At 40.2% G+C, this 21,121-nt stretch overlaps 1 protein-coding gene across 6 annotated transcripts in view; it reads left to right on the top strand.

Moving 5' to 3' along the window:
• grin2bb (glutamate receptor, ionotropic, N-methyl D-aspartate 2B, genome duplicate b) overlaps positions 1-21,121 on the top strand; it is a 142,754-nt gene that overhangs the window by 43,111 nt on the left and 78,522 nt on the right. For all 6 annotated transcript variants that reach the window (XM_078945517.1, XM_078945539.1, XM_011474390.4 and 3 more), the window contains one exon: positions 2,474-3,157. In XM_078945517.1, the coding sequence (XP_078801643.1) occupies positions 2,498-3,157 (660 nt within the window). In that variant the 5' untranslated portion in view covers positions 2,474-2,497. The remainder of the gene's footprint in view (positions 1-2,473; positions 3,158-21,121) is intronic.

Raw genomic sequence — 21,121 nt, 5'->3', positions numbered from 1 at the left:
TAATGGCTAGATCCTACACCAACCTGGGCTGCTGCAGCGAAGGAAAGTGGTGTATATGCCAAGTTAAGCGAAACATCACTTCAGAGGTAAAGTTCACCTCTTAGCGCTAGTTTTTGTCCAGATGATGAAGCAAATGTGTGTTTCCGGTGTCACCTCTTTGTATCTCATCTCCTCCGTCTTAGATTCTCTTCTCCATTTCTCTTCTGTTTCATCTCCGTCTTCAAAATGATCAAATTCCCCAAACAGGTTGTAGGAAGCTATAAAATCGCTCATGTCTCTTCTACTGTTTTGCTGTACAGCAATTATAAAGCTAGATGAGAAGTAGATTAATTAAATCAATTAATTACAGGTCATAATTAATTATAATTAATTTATCGCATGACAGCACTAGTTTATATCTCAGCTGGGTTCTTTTTATGTGGAGTTTGTATGTTTTTCCTGCTAATTCTAGGTAATCAGGCATCCTTTCAGGCCATTAACATGTTTCATTGGTTAAGTATAAGTATTGATTCTGAATGGCGTAGAAAGACAGTAGGAGGTTAGATGTGGTCTAGGATCTGCTCACGAAGCCCGCTAGTGTTTCCTTAAGACAGCCAGGAAATCTACAGGACTGTGCATGACCCCAGCTGGGACAAAGCGGGTATGAATTTTGGCAGGACAGTCTGACTTTCTTTTTCTTTCCCTAGAAGTTAGTGGCTTTTCAGTATTAAGGCTTCCATATTGATAGAAAACAGCAACGTGAAGTCTGAATGACTGACTGGAAGCTTTTTGGAAGATGAGGCTGTGACAACAAATTATGCCATCTTTACCACCATGCTTCACTGTTGCAGCATGAAGCACCATTTTTTTTCCTCGTTTGGAGGTTAACAGCTAAAAACTATCAAAGTATGAAAGTACATAAGAAGAGTTGGGTAAGAGAAAGGAAGAGAGGAACTCTCCTTTTTTGGGGTAGAAAGATAGCAAAGCAGCAGTCACTGATATTTTGAAGCTGACCCGGCTCTGTGGAAACTCACACAAATGTGCACACACAAAACTCATCATACTCTTACAGTTTTGTCTTTGATGTGCGCCTTAGAGCTTCTCTGAGGAAGTCTCCCCATGGTATAACAGATTTGACAATATAATGTGCACGATGTCTTAGAGAAATTTAAATCAGGGAGAAAAACAGCGATTAAAATCGAATTTGGAATGACAAAATTGGAGATTTTACTTTTTGCCGATATTGCCCGGCTCTAAGGAACACAGTTAATAAAGTCTGATGGACTTTATCTCTGACTCTTTTGTCTCCCTTAATAGGTCTTATAGTTTGGTGCGCCTTGTACATGACACAATTTAGAAAATGGAGCATTCATTGACAGTGCACCTTATAATGCAAGATATACAGTAATTACTTAACTTTTGGATGAGGGTCAGCACCGCTAAGAGGTCTGAGGCTACGGTTATTGACCGGAGAAAGGTAGTTTGCCCTCTCTCGGTGGGTGGAGTGCTCCTGCTTCAGGTGGAGGAGTTTAAATATCTTGGGGTCTTGTTTAGGAGTGAGGGAAGACCGGAGCGTGAGATTGACAGGCGGATCGGAGCAGCATCCTTAGTTATGCGGTCGCTGTGCCGGTCCATGAGGGGAAGAGTGAGCTGAGCCAGAAAGCAAAGCCCTCAATTTAAGGGTCAATCTCCTTTCCAATACTCAGCTATGGTCATGAGCTCTGGGGGATAACTAAAAGACTGAGGTTGCGAATACAAGCGGCTGAAATGAGGGTGGCTGGGCGCTCCCTTAGAGATAGCTCAGAGTAGAGCTGCTGCTCCTCCACATCGAGAGGAGCCAGTTCAGGTGGCTTAGGCATCTGGTTCGGATGCCTCCTGGACGCCTCCTTAAGGAGGTGTTCTGGGCATGTCCCACTGGGTGGAGGCCCCGGGGAAGACCCAGGACGCGCTGGAGAGACTAAGTCCCTCAGCTGGCCTGGGAACGTCTTGGGTCCCCCCCAGAGGAGTTGTAAGAAGTGAACGGGGCGAGGGGAAGTCTGGGCATCTTTGCTTAGACTGCTGCCCCTGCGACCTGGTCCTGGATAAGCGGAAGAAGATGGATGGATACTTTTCATTTGACGTTGACACTTTGTGAAAATGATCATCTTAGCTGAAGCATCAGCCCCATAGCTCCTCTAATGGTGAGCTATGGAGTCTGTTGACGAGTCTGTAAGCTTTGTTTTGTTGGGAATGGGACTCCATATTGTACTGCACTTTTCATCATTTGACATTAGTTCAAGATTTGTGCCAAACAACGTAGTTACAGTCAAGTCGCTCAGGTGTTTGCACCTCATTTTTCCGAGTCATTGATCTCCTGCCTTCGCCAGCACAGATGTCCTCTGGGAGCAGTTTCAACATTTGCCCTTTCACTGTCGAGCATCGATGTTTAGATTTTCTGAGTAGACGTGTTTTGTTTATCATCTATTTTTCTCTCTCTCTGTGCCTTTTCCCACAGGGACGGCATTTACACTCCTCCACGATGCTTGTCAGCCTCCCCCCTTCTCCCTCCCACCTCCCGGACAAGCGATTGGAGTTTCCCTCTCCTCACTATTCTACTTCTTCAGGCCAGTCGTCCCGCTACCCGCGTCCTCAGCCTCGGTTGACACTTCCCTTCCTGTCCTTCTTCTTGTCTCTGCTCCTCCTTTCCATCGTTTTATTGCCGGTCTGCGAGTCTCGGAGGGGTGGAGGTCCAGGAACAGGGCCCGGGGGTTCCCCGGGAGGACAGGGAGGCCACAGGGGTGGCACCAGCCAGAGAGGTGTGATCATCCCTCCTCAGTACTCTCCTGGCTCACCAGCGCTCCCCCCTCTCGGTCCTAAATTGATTAGCTCCCTCAGCATTGCTGTCATTTTGGTGGGGAACTCCAGTGAAGTAACCTTGGGGGCGGGACTTGAGAAAGAGGACTTCCTCCACATCCCATACCCCCCCAAAGTCGAGGTGGTCACCATGAATGAGACCGACCCAAAGAGCATTATCAACCGGATCTGTGCACAAATGACCAGGAACTCTCTGCAAGGTGTGGTGTTTGGGGACGACACGGATCAGGAGGCCATCGCTCAGATCCTGGACTTCATCTCTGCTCAGACACACATTCCAATCCTGGGCATCAGAGGGGGCTCTGCCATGGTAATGGCCGCTAAGGTAAGAAAAGATGGTGTCAACTGTTTGCATTGTTCTGAACGCATCGTTTAAATTGAGGAGAGAGCATGGGTCACATGCAACACAAGTGATCGCTTGCAGTTTCCGAGCCTGGTGTGAACGTAGAATAGAACTGTCATCCAAGGCTTTGTCTGAATGAACTCACTAGTCCCTAAACCCCTAAAAGACTCTATAGTACGATACTATCTAGTGGCCTGGATTTTAACCTAATTTAGACTCATGCTACTACTTTTTTGTTTTCAATGGCATATTGGATGTCACCTTTTTGCCGAAGTAAAAACCCACATATGAGTATTTTACGACGAATATTCATGAATCCACTGTGTTCTGATGATGAAAATTTAGATAATTTACAAGAAACTATTCAAATGAAAAATTATCAATTGTAGCTTAAAGCTGCAGAAATAGATGGCTTGTACTCCACTGTGTAAAACATTACAAGGTTATTTAGGCTGAAACAGCAGAATAATAATCCGACAGAGAACAACATAGACTAGCGGAGAATAAAATGATTGTAACTGATACAAAGAAGAAAGAACTAAAACTAAAATGCAGAAAAATTAAAAAAAACAAAACCATAAAAAAGAGATATTAAAAATGAGATAAAATGTCCCAAATTTGTTTTTTAAACATGCAAAATATGAATTTCCCTGTCCCCTTTTTGTTCTGTAAAACCTTAATTTTTGTCTGTTTCCGAGAAATCATGTGGCATTCTCCCTTTTTACTGTCATGCTGCTGCTGCTGCTGCTGTTGTTGTATGTGGAGTCCCTCGTGGACACAGCTGGATTGAGGTAAAGAAGGATTGGCACAAATATGACACTTTCAGAGGAATCTGCCATGCAGAAAGGAATTGCTCAGAAACGGACTCACTTCACCTCAGAGGAGTTACGTGCTGTTTCTCCTTTATTTTCAAAGTCCTGTTTTATTTTTCGTCTATTTCGGGAAAAATCAAGTCAAACAAACGGCAAAAAATGGAGTTTGTCAGTCTTATTCCAAATCCAGCTTTGAAAGAAATTCAGTATCATTATTAATTTTGGGCACATTTTTAAATGCAATTTTGCTGTGATAAAAACTCTCATGTCTGGTAAAGGATGTGGTGAGAAAACACACTGAAAGAGGTATTTTTGGAACAGTGATTGAATAAAGTTGCCAGCTTATCCTTGTTGCAGATCACAGTTACTAAACAAAAATTTGGTTTGTAGCCTTGAGCGGCTAAAATTACCCTGGAATCAAAGTTGATAGAACAATCAAAGGTCTAGTCGATGAATACCCAACAAATTGACATTTTAAAGCCCCACTGTGATCATCTTAAAAGCATTCCCAGTCCAGTTGTTTTCTAGGACATAGTTCTGCAGAGCGGCAGCACCTCATTAGAAATTCACCTCTAAAAGCCCGTACACACCGGGACGAATATTCGCCAGGCGTTATTCGCCAGCGTTTTTCGCCACGTTTTTTGTGTTCACACCCAGGCGATTTTCGCTGACGGTGAGCCGAGCGAACATGCAATTTCATTCCCTGACATTAGATGGCGCTTAATGTAAAACAGAAATACTCCTGTACACAAGGTGGCGCTGCGCAACTTTACGCTTCTTAAAGTCGCTTTTCACTCAGAAGAAGAGAGCAAGTATTTACGCGCTTGTCAGAATAATACAAAGAAAACATGAATATTTCAAGCATCAGTAGCTCCAACTGGTACTTGGTAAGGGGATATTTAAGAATGTCCGTCATTATTTCTTTGCGGCAGTGTTGACGCTACTTGGCGTCTATCTTCTTCGCTGGTATGTGTGCTCAGCAAGGCAGTTTTGTGTTTGAGCGCCCCCAAGTTGTGTTTTACTGTAACTTCAGAAGCTCCAGACACGTGTGCAAAAGCGCCATTCTCATTGGTCGAATAGATTTCGACGCGACGCGTCGAAAAAAAAAAACGAACCCGAGGCGTTTTTTTTTTTTGACGCTTTGTCGCGTGGCGTTTTTTCGCGTCGGTGTGCACACTCTCATTGGTGCCCTTTGTTTAGTCACGAGGCGTTAAACGTCGGCGAAAATCGCCGGCGAAATTCGTCCCGGTGTGAACAGGCCTTAAGGTGAAGGCCGGACCTTTGACGCCGTCATGACAACTCCTGTTAAATGTATTTCATATTTTAAAAAAAAGGCTATTTTTGATTTATGCTTATGCTTTCTCTTTGCCAAAAAACAACCGTTTATCTTTATTTCTCAAATATATGATTGTAACAATAACATAAATACAAAGCAGTGACTTTTTTTCCTTTAAAGTTAAAAGAAATAAGTGTTGGGGGTTGGAAAGTCCTGGTTTCTAGGAACTTTTCATTCCTTGCTGTAAGGTATAACCAAACTAATTTCAGTAATGTTTTAGTTATTAAGTCTTTTCTTAGACAGACATGAACGTTTTTACACTTTTCTCTTTTGTTTAAACTCTCAAAGTTCAAATCTTCAGAGAAAAAAAACAACAGCATTGGAGAACGAGTAAACAAAGATATGATCACGATCGAAGATTTAAAAACATTTGTAGAGATGCACGTATGCTGTATGGGAGATACAGCAGGGAAAGGATTACAATTCTGGGACAGTGATATTGTAAAATAAGGGAAGTAATCTGAATTTAAGCAGTAATCTGAATTACAGATCGGAGGTTACACTGAAGAAGAGTACCAAACTGGTTCAGGTTCTGTAGGGTACAGCTGTTCAGGAAATCCTCAGCTACAACTGGTGCTGCATTCACTGACTCTACAGGTGTGGGAAATTCTGCATCATCTTAAAAAAAAAAAAAAAAAGTTGCATCTTACTGTTTTTTTTACGACGGGGCCAGTTTACCCCAAAACTTTTTTTTTAAAAGTACGACTTTTAAGTTGTAAATTTACGAGAAAAAAGTCGTAGATTAACGAGGAAAGAACACCAAAGTTTTCTGATTATCGGAGCCTAGCTTGAAGATGAAATATGTGGAGCCTTTTGTGAAGTTTTATTTCTGGATAGGTATAAAAAAACAAAGACGTTCGGAACCTTTTGGCGACTCAAAATCAGATTATTTTCAGTGGAATCGGCTTTCCGGGGTTCAGTGTCAGTAAAGCGGATTTTCATGTGTAAAATAAGGAGCTCAGAGACACGTTTGGGTGTAGAGGACCGCTGCAGCCTTTATTTTCCCTTTCATTCACATACCCTGAAGTTCATTTGTCTCATTACGTCATGAACTTGTCATCAGAACACCAATGCGGAAGTAAACAGTGTTACATATGCCCACTCCTACAGATGAAACGTCCCGTTTTAACATAAAACAATAAAGAAGAATGAAAATAGTCTGTAAAATTAGCATTAGAACGTTGAAAACGCCAAAAAGTGCTCCTCCTCAGACGGAGTGTCACACAGACGTGGAGATCTGGGGCCTCATTTATAAACGTTGCGTACGCACAAAAGAAGGCGTACGCCACTCTCTACGCAATAGTTGAGATTTATAAAAAGCAAACTTGACGGGAAAATGTGCGGTCCTCCACGCAAGCTCTGACCCAGGCGTACGCACAAAAACGGGTGAAATGAGAAACGGCGACACCGTCGGCAGATGGAAGAAACACGTGAAAGTGACAGTGTGTGCCAAATCGTGCTGGCATGTGCTGTGCTACACAATGTGGCACAGCTTAAAAACGTGCCTCTACCCCCTGGCGCTGATTGCTGTGTTGGCCCCGACCCTGAACCCCATCCCCACGCATTTGAGCCAAATGCTGCTGCTGTGCGCCAGCGCTTGGAAGTGATGCGTCGCTTGTAAAGAAAAAGAGGTGTGGAAAATATTATTTATTTAAGAATTCCCTCATCGTGCAGTTTATTTCAGTCAGGGCGATCTTGATTTCGCCCAACTCCTTGGCCACCTCTCTGATTGAACTACTGACTTCCCTCTGCATTTCAAGGACTGCATCGGTGAGGACGCGCCCACTGCTGGAGGGTTGAGAGCCGCGTGCCGTGGAGACGCTGGGGCCAGACGGCTGCTCAGCTGCAGCATCGTAACCACTGGCCCCGCTGGAACACCAGCAACTAAAATAAAATTGTTCTATATTAATAATCTGTAATTGTGTAGCCTGCATACATGTGACTTGACTGCATTCATTTTAATTATTTCTCTTACCTGTGTCAGCCTGACCCTGGCGCGTCGGCGTCCCCTCCGTCTCAGTCAGGTGACTGAGGCGGAGGAGGACGCCGATAAGGGGGACTTAATAAGGATTCCCCAATAATAGCGGCCAGTTTCTCATCAAGAGGGGTCAGCTCCGGTCCCCCCCCCCCCCCCCCCCCCCCCACGTGGCGGACACACTCTGCCGATGCAGCACTAGACGTTTTTTTGCCTCGACTTTGATGTCCGATCATTTCTTTTATTTCTTTTTTATTTCGGCCACGTCCGAGGTTGTGAGGCTACAGCATTTTCGGCGTCTGCCACCGTTTGCCGCTCACGTGCCTTTTTGGCATTAGTAATGCCCACACTGGGCCCTCCAAACAACATTTTTCTCCTCTTTTCCACCTCGCCAACGATAACTTCTACTTCACATTGAGTGAAGTTACGTTTTTTTGATTTCCCCTCTGTGTTTGCCATGATTTAGCAAGCCATGAATATTAATTTGTGGGCGTTTCACGGACTATTTATGGGCAACTATGGGCGTGTCATGTAGCCGCAAAAGCTGCGCTGCATTTAGAATCGGTTGTGATTTATAAAGGGAAAGATGCGTAGGATGTGCGTGCGCACGGTTTTATAAATCCGAATATTTCTGTGCGTACGCACGTCCTATGTTTCATTTGTACGCCACTTCTGACGCAAATCCTACGCAAAGTTTTATAAATGAGGCCCCTGGTCTTTCCTGGAGGAAGAAAGGATTGAAGTGGACAGCTGCCTGCAGGGATACCGACGGCTTCATCGGGCTGCAAAGATCCTGCAAACCACCCATCAATAAATAAAACTTTAATAAATCATAAATCAAACAAGTGAGCTTCCAAACATTTGTAACGTTATCAATAAATATTAAGCTCACCTGTTCAATTGAGTTTAGTCGGTCTGCTCTGCTGCTGCGCGGCGTTCACTTGCTGCTGCACTGTTTGCTCACTTCCACTAGTTTAATCTCGTAAATTTGCGAGTTTTTTTCTCATAAATTTACAAATTAAAATCTCGTAATTTTACTTTTTTTTGTGGCCCTAAAACTCCGTCGCAGTTTTTTATTAGCAAAGTCAAAAGAGATTTTGCGTGGGGCCTCTCGGTATGTGCTAAAGTCTAAGAACCTTATCCTTCCTCTCGCCTACAAAAAGATGTTGCACGAAAAAGGTCTGAAAAGGAGAGAATGAAGAAGAAGAAAGGAAGAACAAATAAGTGAGGGGAGATTGACAGTTGTGATACAACACATTTTGTGTGGGTGTGATGGAATAATAGGCATTTGCGCCACACATAATTACCTCATTTAAAGCAGACAGAGAGACAAAGGTATATGAGCCGAGAGTGACAGAGGTAAAGGAGTAGATATTTTGGTAGTAGACACCTTAGAGCCCCCCCTAAAAGAAAAGCACGAGGGGTTCTGCAAGGGGAAAACTGTGCGTTGGAGGGGAAAACTGCGAATAACAACAATTTCTTGAGTAAATATCTAAAAATACATATTTTTTCTCCTGCTCCGAGTGATTTACTATTACCTTGGCTTGTCTTTACTTAAAAAAGCCTTTATTCTTCTTGAGCTAAACACGCTCACTATCGGTTACAGGCACACGCACACCGAGGGGGTGAATAACGTTGCCATGGCAACCACTCACATATATCTTTCTTCGTGCGCTGTATAATACCAGCCACAAAGGCACAGAAAGAATAAATCATTATTTCTTTAACAAAAGCAGCAGCAGCAAAAAAAAAAGGCAGCGTTTCTGGAGAGACGGAGTTATGGATACAAACAGAGGGACAGATTAAAGCTCAATGATGGAATGCAAGAAAAAAAAAGGAATGTGGGAAGAAAGATGTGGATTGACGAATGAACTGCCTGTGTTTTTATTAAAAGTGATTTTAGGAGCCCCGGTTGCAGAGATGTTAACGATATTTATAGCTTTTTGAGTCGCACAGTGCTGAAAAAAATCCAGCTACTATACGCTAAAAATAATTAGAAAAAAAACCCTAAATATTATATCTATTTTCAAAGAAAATCAGTCTACTGCTCATATTTAAAGGAAAGACAAGAGTCAAAGCGAAGGTTATTTATTCAATACAAATTACATTACAAATTAATTAGTCTACACTGCAAAAACTGAACCTTAGGAAAGTCAAAACAAAAAATTGTCTTAGAAAGAAAAGGATCATACGGAGCCCCTAAAGGGCCATTGATAGGAAAAAAAAATGGAGGAAAAATTTTTTGTTTTGAAGTAAAAAAAAAATTTTGAAGTAAAAAAAAAAAAAAAAAACTAACTGGTGCGCACCAGTTAGTTTCAGGTGCGCACCAGTTAGTATCAGGTGCGCACCAGTTAGTTTCAGGTGCACCAGTAATTTATTTTTTTCCTTTTTACTTCAAAAAAAAATGTTTTACTCCCAAAATTTTTTTTCCTCCAGTTTTTTTTTTTTCATCAATGGCCCTTTAGGGGCTCCGTAGGATCAAGAAAGTTTTTCAATAGCAAATAATCTCTGAGGAAATACGTCTTAGTGACTGATTTATTTCTTAATATGGATGGAAAAGTCTCTGTCTTAATCCTGCTAGACCTGAGCGCTGCCTTTGATACTGTTGATCATGGGATCCTTTTGCACAGACTCCAAGACTGGGTTGGCATCTCTGGATCTGCCCTAAGTTGGCTCAAGTCTTATCTGGAAGACAGGAAATATTTTGTTGAAATTGGGAGTTGTGTCTCAGACTACATGGGCTTGAATTGTGGTGTGCCCCAGGGATCGATCCTGGGACCCCTTCTGTTCAACCTCTACATGCTGCCACTAGGGCAGTTAATACGCAGTAATAACATTTCTTATCACAACTATGCAGATGATACTCAGATCTATGTGTCACTGACAACAGGTGAATATGGGCCAGTGGATTCACTCAGCCACTGCCTCCAACAGATCAGTGCGTGGATGCAGAACAACTTTCTCCAGCTAAACTCAGACAAGACCAAAGTTATTGTTTTTGGCCCACAGAAACAAAGAGAAATTGTCAGCAGCTACCTTCATTCTCTGTCTCTTAAACCCTCAAATCAAGTCAGAAATCTAGGGGTAATCATGGACTCTGACCTGAACTTTAACAGCCATATCAAGTCAGTAACATCAGCGGCATTTTACCACCTGAAAAACATTGCCAAAATCAAAAACATAATCTCAAAGCGAGACCTGGAGATACTTATTCATGCATTTGTCTCCAGTAGGTTAGACTACTGTAACGGCCTGCTCACCGGCCTCTCCAAACGAGCTGTAAAACAGCTTCAGTACATCCAGAATGCTGCTGCTCGAGTCCTGACCAGAACCAGGAAGTATGATCACATTAGTCCTGTGCTCAGGTCTTTGCACTGGCTCCCTGTACCTCAAAGAATAGACTTCAAAGCAGCTCTGCTTTTGTACAAGTCTCTCCATGGCCACGCACCAAAGTACATCTCTGACATGTTAGTGCCATATGAACCATCTCGTACTTTGAGGACCTCAGGGGCCGGCCTCCTGTTGATTCCCAGAGTCAGAACTAAACAAGGGGAATCAGCGTTTCAATATTCTGCAGCTAAAATCTGGAACAGCCTCCCTGAAGGCGTAAGACAGGCCTCTTCTGTGTTCATGTTCAAATCTAGACTTAAAACATTTCTGTTTAGCCGTGTATATGACTGAAAGGTCCTATCTGCACTTTTCTTTCCTTCCTTTCTTTTTAAATCTTTTTTTTTTTTTTCTTTTCTTTTAAAGTAAATTTTATGTTGATTATTTCTATGATTTATTGTGATTTTAATGCATTTTTCTGTTTTGTGAAGCACCTTGAATTACTTTGTGTACGAATTGTGCTATACAAATAAACTTGCCTTGCCTTGCCTTGCCTTAAAATAAGAATTCTTGGTATAACCACTTTCCTCACCCAATTTGGAGATTTTTTTTGTTTTTTTAAAGAAAACTTGCCAATGGGGTGGGAATATTTGACCTCCTTCTAATAAATAAATTGGAAGTAAAGTCCCATTAGCTGCCAAACACTTAGATCTGTGAAATTTATTTTCTGCATGGGGGAACAGTGAGCTGCAGGCACAGCTGCGTGTGGGAATCATTTAGTGGTTTAACCCTTCTAGTCCAAAACCGCAATGCACAAGTCCACTAAACTGGTTAGAATTGTTACTGAGCTTTGGTATCAAACTCATCACCATGTGGTCCTAAGGTAACTGCTATAACCCCTAAGCTTTAAAGGTTTCAAGGACCTGAGGTTTTTTTTTGGCAGTGATTATTATTACAGATGTTTGAACTTCGAACCGAAGTCATTTGTACAAAAAAGTACAGAATGAAGCGGAGCAGGGTGCTTGTGCCCCGCCCCAGCGTTTTTTTTAATGTCACAAATGCGATCTTTTTCAAGCTGCATTTTTTTGTCTGCTTCTAAATCCAGATTTGAATGAAGAAACACTCAGAAATTCCAGTTTATTTTATTTTAAATGTCCTCCATCATCAGAAAATTGCTACAAGAACACGTTAAAAACACCATTTTCATTTGGTGTGAGTCTTTAAGACAAACTTGGGGATGAAAACACTGAAAAATTTAATTTTCCTCCAAGTTAACTGGAATTTTATTTTTCTTTGATTGACACAAATTGTATTTTATTTTATAAAAATAAGGTCACCTGAAAATTTTGCATAAAAGCTTAAAGCAAATCAGCTATTACATTTATTGTGTCTGCCCAGTGAGTGCAACATGGAAAAAGTAGAACTTTAACATTTATTTATTTTTTTAACCCAAATTGCTTAGTGGAGGAGATTCCTCTGGAGTAACCTGCCTGATTACTGCACTTCCAGCACCTCATTGTGTTCAAAAATGTTCCACAAACAGGTTGGTCCGGGCAATTTGCACCTTTTTCATTTAGCCATTAATTCACACGGTGCCATCTTTTGATTCTGGCACCGTGTTTGGAGACAGAGTTGGCCCTGGCCCACACTCAATTATGGTTCTGCAGATTAATGATGCCTTTCAGATCCATTGTTAGGATTTCAAGCTGCGGGTATCAGAGCTGCTGGTAAATGATAATAGCCTCTAAGTCTGTGTTTGGGCAGATTACAAGAGTTGTTTTCTCTGAAAACAATCTCCAGAGAGCTGCGCAGCATCCTCATAAAAGGGTCTTTGGATGGGAATTTTATTTGAAACTTTCTCAGCTCCGATTTGATTCTCTTTTAGTTTAGATCTGGCTGAAAAACTGTCTACCAGTAAAAAAAAAAACTTTGGGACGAATGGTTTTCTGTTTGTTGCTCCCTTGTGGTGTGATATCTTGTGAAAAAAAGGAGGGGAAAATGGCATCCATAGCTCTCCCTGTCAATGAAAACTGATTCACTGCTGTTTGATTGATCACTACAATTATACACCTTCTCTGTCTTAAAATAGATGCGCTTGCAGAGAGGTGTGTGTGCGCGCACACGCGTGTGGATCTTATTAGACAGACGTGATCTGAGAAGTAAATTATCTCCCGGACCTGTCTGGCCACTTGAGTCTGACACGACTCAGGCAGTGATGAGAAGCTCCTCGCTGTTTCAAAGGTGATCTCACCTTGGCATTATTCACCTTATGGCTCTTGCTTCCATTTCGTGCTCATGAATCCTGGCGCTTTCATTCGACGCCATCGTGTAATCTGGCTGTACATCAGAGGATAATGGATCACATCTGTTCTGGTAAGCACCAGTTTAAAAAAAATACGCCAAAAAACTGAAGGAGTAAAACGAAACTTTGACGTACTTTAAAGCTGCTTTGAAAGTAAATACCTGCAGATCAGGTCTTTTAGGTCAACTTTTAAATTGACCAACCTTACATCAGAAATTACAAAACTTTAAACTTTGCTTTAAACATATTTTTTGCAGGTGTAGTTATATTAAAAATTGAAAAGTACTTTTGTTAGGGTGGGCTACACGTTCGCCCCGCCACATACTCAACAACTCACCTAAATTCAAAAAATTCTGCAGAAAAACATCTATTTTTTTTTTTTTATTGAATACAATACTCTTTCATACTAATGGGGCTAAAAAAGAAGAATTCAAAATCCACTAAAAAACCAAAACACACATATCAGGGATATCCAAAGGAAGTTTTAAAATTATTATGGGATGGCCACAGGACCTTTGGCGTGGCGACCATTTTTTTTTTGGCAAAAACTTTGACTGATCTTCAGGAAACTTCACACACAAGGAGCCAGATCAAGTCCACCATCGGAACCAAAGCTTTGTTGACCTTTGACCTCGGGAAGAGGCCATTTGACTTAAAAAATAAATAAATAAATAAATAAAAGGTAAACTTCTCCTAAGGATTTTTGATCTAGTACCTCTTAACTTCTCGAGCATCATTGGGAAGCCACTCTGGATAAAAATGTTGGAATTAGAAGTTGTTGATTTTTAATGGCGTTAGTGTGGCGAGCTTGCAAAAGTGGTGTTGCTCTCACATTTCTTTACAGGAATATTGTGAAATTGCAATCCATGACTCACAGATTTAAAGATGAAGGATATAATATAACATATGATATGAATATATTAGGAATGTGGTCGTGGTTAACGTAAAAACCTTTGTTGCTAGGGAAATCTAAAAGTTTACTTTAGCTGATTTTTATAAAACTTACATAGATCTTTTCGTCCCCCCAGGAGGGCAAAAAATACAATGGTTGCCATGGAGATAAAACCAACAGTAAAGCCATCAATTTGAAAAAAGTGTTTTTTTTGGAAAGGCAGAGGGGGGGAGTGAGGGGCCTGAAGCAGCTCATCCAAAAAAGGGGAGTAATGGGGGCTTCAGATGGACACCCAAAACATCCATCTTTATGGATGAGTAAAACATTTTACACACCTTATCTACATTTTGAATTTTTCTAAGGAGAAAAGTGAAGAAAACATTTGCAGGAGAGGGTCATTCAAATGTGGCGGGTCGAGAGAAAATGCTTCAATATAAAAAATGACCAAACCTTAGAAGTTGCTTCATTTTTATGATTTAAAAAAAAGTCACCTTTCAAAACTAACCTTTCCCAGCAATATGATTTACCGTATCTTTATTTTTAATTTAAAAACAGATGTCAGGTTCTCCACAGAACTTCTGCTTTTAGTTTCAATGGTTTGTCCTTTTTTTTTAACCTGTATTCTCATTTATTTTACTTTATGAAAGTCCGAAACCTCTGAGCCTGAAGGACTCTGGACTTGTGCTCACAACAGAAACATCTTCAGGAATGATTTGCATTTCCGTCTTCAGACTAATTCTACCCTGTTGGAGCTTTAAACGTCTTTCCTCTATTCTCCTCTCACTCACACATATCACCTTGACATTCTCTGATGGTCGTCCTCTGATTGACAGCCCTCCCTTCCTATGTTTGGCTGAACGTTTAACCTCAGAAATATCTGACAGATGGAGTTTCGATGGAGAAGAAATCTGCTTGGAAATAATCCTTTCACCATACGAAGATGAAAGTACAGTAAAGAAGAAATGGTCACACCTGTCGTACTTAAATACTGCCGATTTCTAAAGCACCTTCTGAGTGAAATGTGATTTGTCTGATGATCTGGTTTTTCTCTATATTTGATATGAACTGTCACTTGACGTAAGGCTCTTTGGAAACTCATTTCAGATGTTTTCTATGAAGCATCAACAGTTTCAATGCAACATTTCTACAGTACCTTGATTCCATTAGGGATAGATCATGAGGGTGGTGCATATTTTTTGTTGTTTTTTTAATATAGTTTGTAGCTTATACTTTAAGCTATTTTTTCCCTCCAACTTAATCCTCTGTTGAGATGCAGTTCGTGTCAGCTAGCCTTTAGCCGCTTGCTTGATGTGTTCAATTCTGGGAGGATAAAGCTGCGTAAAAACCTCAATAAAGTTCATAGTTACCTAAAATGTTACAGGAAACATCCGGAGAGCAAAAATTCAGCTTCAGTAAATTGTGAACTTTGAAAAATAATATCATGAAAGCCCATACCACTATGGGTACTCCACCTTGCCTAAGTGATGTGTTTTTCCAGGGTAGTGTCAAAAGTAACTCGTTTTATGTCTTAAAAAGTAATGTTCTGGCATTTCGTTGGTTGATTTAGTGACTATTCAACTTCAAACAAAAAGGCATTTTGATTGCATGCAGAACTTTGAGGGTTTCATTGTTTCAAGTCACAACCTTCCTCCTAATACGAGACAATGGCTGTATATCAGAGTAAAAAAATGGATAAATCTGGTAATCCTTCCAAAGACGATTAGATAAAATAAAAGTCTGAGTAATTATTTCTGGTTCTACCTTGGACACCAAGAACCTCAACTTGGAGATATTCCCCAGCTGGAAGAAACAGTTCCTTGTTAGCATTTTAACGTGGTGACTGCCATATTTTTTGGCGTATAATTTGCGTTTTTGGCATAGTTTGACCAGGTGTGCGACTTATACTCCAGAAAATGTGTCGTCAACATTGCTGAGTCAAACATGACAGAGTTTTTAGGTTTGGTTGGAGAGACGGGTCAAGGAGCTGATGTGGTGTCCCATCAGAGGGATCTTCTTCTCAATGATTAATGTCTCTGTCTTGACTAAATTCCACTGGGGGAAATTGGCTCTTAACCACAGGTTGATGCAGGTCAAACAGCTGGTTTAGGAGAACACTTGATGGATCTCTGCATGATTAAATGAGTTGGATGCTGCTGGTGTAGCTGTTCTAGAGGGAATTATCTAATGGTATGCTGTGATTCCCAGGCCATGTTAATGAATCCCATGAAGACAGCAGCAACACTGGTGCTCACACATAAGACCAGGATACCTCCACTACCTTTTTGTCTAAAAGTTTTAGTATTATGGGACACCAAAACCTTTTCAGGGCATGTCATTTACCAAAACTAAATATAAACAAGATTGCAAACATTTTTAAAGTCATTGGTTAACTTTTCTAAAAGCTTTTATTGCATTTTTTTAATAAATTGTCTTTAGAAGAAGTTTGCTCGTGTTAAACGGCTAATATCACACATCTGGCTTGGCAATCAGAATTCAGAATAATTATCCATCCATTCATCCATCCATCCACCTTCGTAACCCGTTACATCCCTTTCAGGGTCATGGGGTTTAACTATGTCGGTTGAATGAAGTTTTCCTGTATGTCTTTCCATGAATTCAGCCAAACAAAAAGCTGGTCCAGTTCTTTCACTGAAAGATTTTTACATTTTAATTGCGTCCTTCAAACAGACTGCCAGTCCAGTTTGCTCTCTTTTTTTCTTCTTCTTTCTCTCCTTCAAATACGTTTGTTTTATCAGCCGCTCTGCAGCGCATGGACAGGAAGACTAATTTAGGAGATCACAGAAGACTTCTCTGCATTGCATTGAGTTACAACAGGTTGTCAGAAGGGTCTGGGAGCCTCAGTTGCCTTTGTTTCCCCTCTAAGCAGGAACTATCTTTCATTTTACTATTACAATAAATTAGGGCTAATTAGCAAGCTAATCTAGAATGGAATATAATTTAAATTGGAGTGGATTAGCCTTTGATGTGAGAAGTAGTCTGAGCATTTTTGATTCCTTACAAGTTTAATAGTTTGACATGAATGTTTTCTGGCTGCATTGATCCTGAGGCTTTCTGCTCTTTGTCTACTTTTAGTCTGCAAACAGCAATAACAGCTTTGAATTATAGAGTTATTAAGGTGTCGCTTGAAGTCTTTAAAAGATGCACTTTTGCTTGTTTTATACAAAGCCTTTCCCTATTGCATAGAATAGAATAGATTAGAGTACAATATGGGATGGGGAAATTTACCCAATATTGAAATTGGTTTCAGTGCAACCCAGAACAATATCAGACACACAACAGAAACACACACACCTTTGACTGCAGAGCAGCCATAAAAAGTGATGTTCCCTGCTTAGCGTGGATGTAGATGGGTTACAAGAGGAGGGTTTGGTCATTGGTGGAAAAAAAAGCCTCATTGCAACACTGCGAACAATATGTAAATACAAAACAATTTTTTTTTTAAAACAGACGCACAATGCAATTGGAAACACTGAGATTATTTCACAATATTCTTAATTTCATGGCATCCTGTGATAATTTTCATTTCCCCTTGAATGTAGGCACATTTTTTTTTCATTTCTAACTAAATATCTCATGAGGTCTAATACGGAAATGATAAACTCAAAATGAAATTCCAATTAACAACAGTAAACATTTTAGTCACAGCAGCACTTATGGGTGAATACAGGCCGTCTGCGGGTGAAAAATGGGCAAATCAGTACCCACGCAGACAGCCCACAGGAAAGTCGCAGATCGCTCAGTGAGCCCGTAGTGCAAAAACTTTCATTTTTGGCTACGGGCACGCAGCGAGCGACATGTCGTAGTGAACACATAGTAAGGAAGTAAGTAAGGAAGTAAGGAAGTAAGTAAGGAAGTAAGTGAGAAGCAGGCTTGTCGTATGGATTTTTCACTTTTTCAACCTCCCTCAAATCCTGGAATTGCACAAAGAGCTCGTAAAAACTGTTCATGTAATGAGTGGGTACCCCTGGGTGCCTCATACAGGTTGGCCCATTATTCGCCCGCAAACTATCTAGCCATCAGAACAATTGTGAGTAATGCTTTACCAACAACTAGAGTGAGATATAGGCGCACTGACACTATAGGAGTGCTACCTCAAGGAAACTCCACTCAGGATGTGACTTGACCAGGCTGCTCCTGTCTACGACCCTCCATGAGCCCAGGAAAACCCAAAAACCTGCTATACAACTGCATGTGACGCGTATATAAGCATATAGTTTTCGCACTGGACTGTGACACTAGTGCATGAACTCACAGTTGGAAGCAACTTGGTGCAAAATGTAGAATCGGTGCGAATATTGTGAATCTAGCTCCAGGCTTTTTTTTTTCACAGCCCTCTTCCGATATATGAAAGAGGGGACATTGAATTCCAGCCAAGCTCCTCCATGATCACTTTTTAAAAGTTGACACTTCCATAAATCACAACCAAATCCAAGTCCCTGATTGGTCAAAGTTTAACTGCTTTAACTTTCAAAGCATGTTCAATGACTGCGGTTTTGTACGTAGAGTCCAAAAACTGACTTAAAGCCTGCAATCTGTGAACAACACGAGGCCCGTGTGAACGTAGGCATTAAGGAACTGCACAAAGAATGCAAACTCTATTTTTTTATTTATTGATTTATTTTTGCAAACAGATAGACCTCTATTACAGTCTCTATAAAACTTTATTAAAAACCAGTCTCAGACGAAAATACCTCAACTTTATTTTAAGCACTAAAGAGAGTGACATAAAGTGTTCATCGTTGACCATCTATTTCATTTTTTTTTTTTTTTTTGCTGTAAACATTTAAGAGGACCTCAGCTCATGTGAAGATGTTTGTTATCGCAGCTGTGATGGCGGAGGTTTCCATCGGCCTAATTTGGTCATTCATGTTTGAATCAGTGAGCTGAGGACCAATTCCTCCCCATTATATTTTGTCTAACAGTGTGTGACCCTTGTGCATTCTTGAGCGAAAAGATCAAAACGGTTCCTATTGGCCGTGGGAGGTTCTTCTCCATTACAGAGAACAAAGACAAGGGGGGGCACAGGGGAGGTAAGATTACAAATCCCAGTGTTCACTCTGATATAATGATCTATTAAAAGTGCGGGAAAAAATTTTTTTTTTTGAAGAATTGAAGCATCGCAACAGGAGACACATAATTTATGTAATATGTAATTATGTAATTTAATACTCTTGACTCTCAGATGTTGTTTGGTCAAGTTGATGCTCAGCCTCATTTCAAAGTTGATTAAAATAAATAATCAAACCTATCACAAATAATAACTGAATTAACCATTTTTTTCCTTTTTAATTGGAATTTAAGCCAATTTAATTAAAAGACAATAGTTCAAAGGCCTTTTCTTAAAGCTCATAGGCAAATTTCACATCCTGAATCTGAAGACATTTTCCAGATTCTTATTAAAATATTTAACTAAATAACTTTTAACAAACTCATACCTGTTTCTGACACATTTTTAACCTTTTTGTCGGTTACAGTTCACCTTATTTTGAGAATGTTCATTCTTAATAAAAACAAGTACTAACACTTAAAGTCACTTATATCATGAAAAGCCTATTGTTGATCTGACCTTTGACATTAAAGACCCACTCTCATCATCTTCTGATCTATCTGATCCCAGTGGTCTTTTAATAATGTTTATAAATTTTTTGGCCAAAATCAAAAAGACCTGTGTTGTTTTCTAGGACATAGTTTCTGCATAGCAGCAGTACCTCATTAGAAATTCACCTCTGAGTTGAGGGTGGAGCCGCAGCGACTGCACCCTCCTCCTTTCCCTTCCCGTTGCTGACAGCATGGAGCAGGGAGCTTGTGGCCCCCTCAGCATATTTTCCACCTTTTAAATAAGATCTTTTTTAAACAACATTTTTTGTGTCTTATGATTCCCAACGATTTGAATAAAGAAATAATCGGAAATGCAGTTTTGAGCTTAATATTTTTCATTTACGTCCTCCATCATCAGAAAAATGCCAGAAAAACATCTTAAAAATATAAAAAACTTTGAAGGAGGCTGATATCTTTAGTCTGACATGTTGAAGAGGTGATTAGAGATTTAAAATAAAAAAGACCAAAAAGATTCTATCTTTATTCACAATGTCACTTAAATGCAAACTTATTTTCTTGCTTCTTCTTAAAAAAAATGTTTTTTAAATCAGATTTGTACAAACTAAACATGTACCATGCCTTCCGGTTCCTCCAGGCGTCTGTTTGCATTGTGAGGTCTGATTTTGAGATAAACTTTTGGGTGCTCCCTTCTGAGCTACATTTCAGTTAGATGGGTGTTTTTTTCTAACATTTCTTACTGGATGATGGACTATAAATTGCTTGGAAATAGCTTCCCTTCACACTAAAATGTATTTGCAGCCTCAGGGACTTGTCTAAATTGTTGCTGATATTTTTCTTTCTTGCGTTGTGTTCAACTTTTGAGTGAGTTTGGGGCATTTTGTAAAACTTATGTAGTATAATTGTGATAAAGGATGATTTTTATCCAGTGTTCTGGTCATGTTTATTTTTCATTTTTGACTAAAACCTTTAATAAACGTAAAAACAATTCACTCAGACTAAAGGATCTGGAGCTTTTTATGTTCTAAAGGCAATAACAGGATTTGTGAAATTAAAAAGATGTTGACTGCTGAGAGATTTTTTTCCCCTTACCTTTGACAAACTGGCATTGATAAACTGAGTTATGGACTGTTATGGCGGAATCTGTGTTTTTCTGTTTTGGTGCCAATCACAGGCGCTGTCTGGTTACTTTAAAATCGCTACTTGAGGCGGTTGCCAGTGGGACTGAAAACATTCATGCTGACAGATGACTCAGCCCTGGCATGTATTCATGGAAGCGTGAGTGCACTGTTCTTAAACAGAGACACAGAAAACACAGAAAATTGTTTTCATTACTATAGTAAAAAAACAAGAGTCAAAACACTCTTTTATGGTATTTTTGTTTATTTCACACTTTTGATTTTAAATATTTGTTGTCTCCTGCTTTAAAAATATCTTAATTCCTAAACTGAGATTCTAACTGTCTCATAACTAGACATAAAAATGCATTTATCCAAGTTTCTTTTCCTTTTCATGAAACCGACCTTAATCATGGTCATATTTCTCAGATGGGGAATACAAAGGAAAAAAAAATGTCCAGAGATAAAAAGATGAGAAGCTGTGTTGAAGTTAAAGTTACGCTGTCAGTATACAGTATGGAGGTTTTCATGGTTTTGCATCAGGCGAGTGAAGAGATGGTAAATACAGAGCAGAGCAGAGGGACTAGTGGGTATGTGATCCCAAACA

Source organism: Oryzias latipes, chromosome 1, assembly GCF_053564925.1.
Source record: "Oryzias latipes strain Hd-rR chromosome 1, Olatipes_Hd-rR_3.1".
NCBI lineage: Eukaryota > Metazoa > Chordata > Actinopteri > Beloniformes > Adrianichthyidae > Oryzias > Oryzias latipes.
Note: the sequence above shows the minus strand (reverse complement) of the source record. Positions and strands in the feature narration are given on the sequence as shown.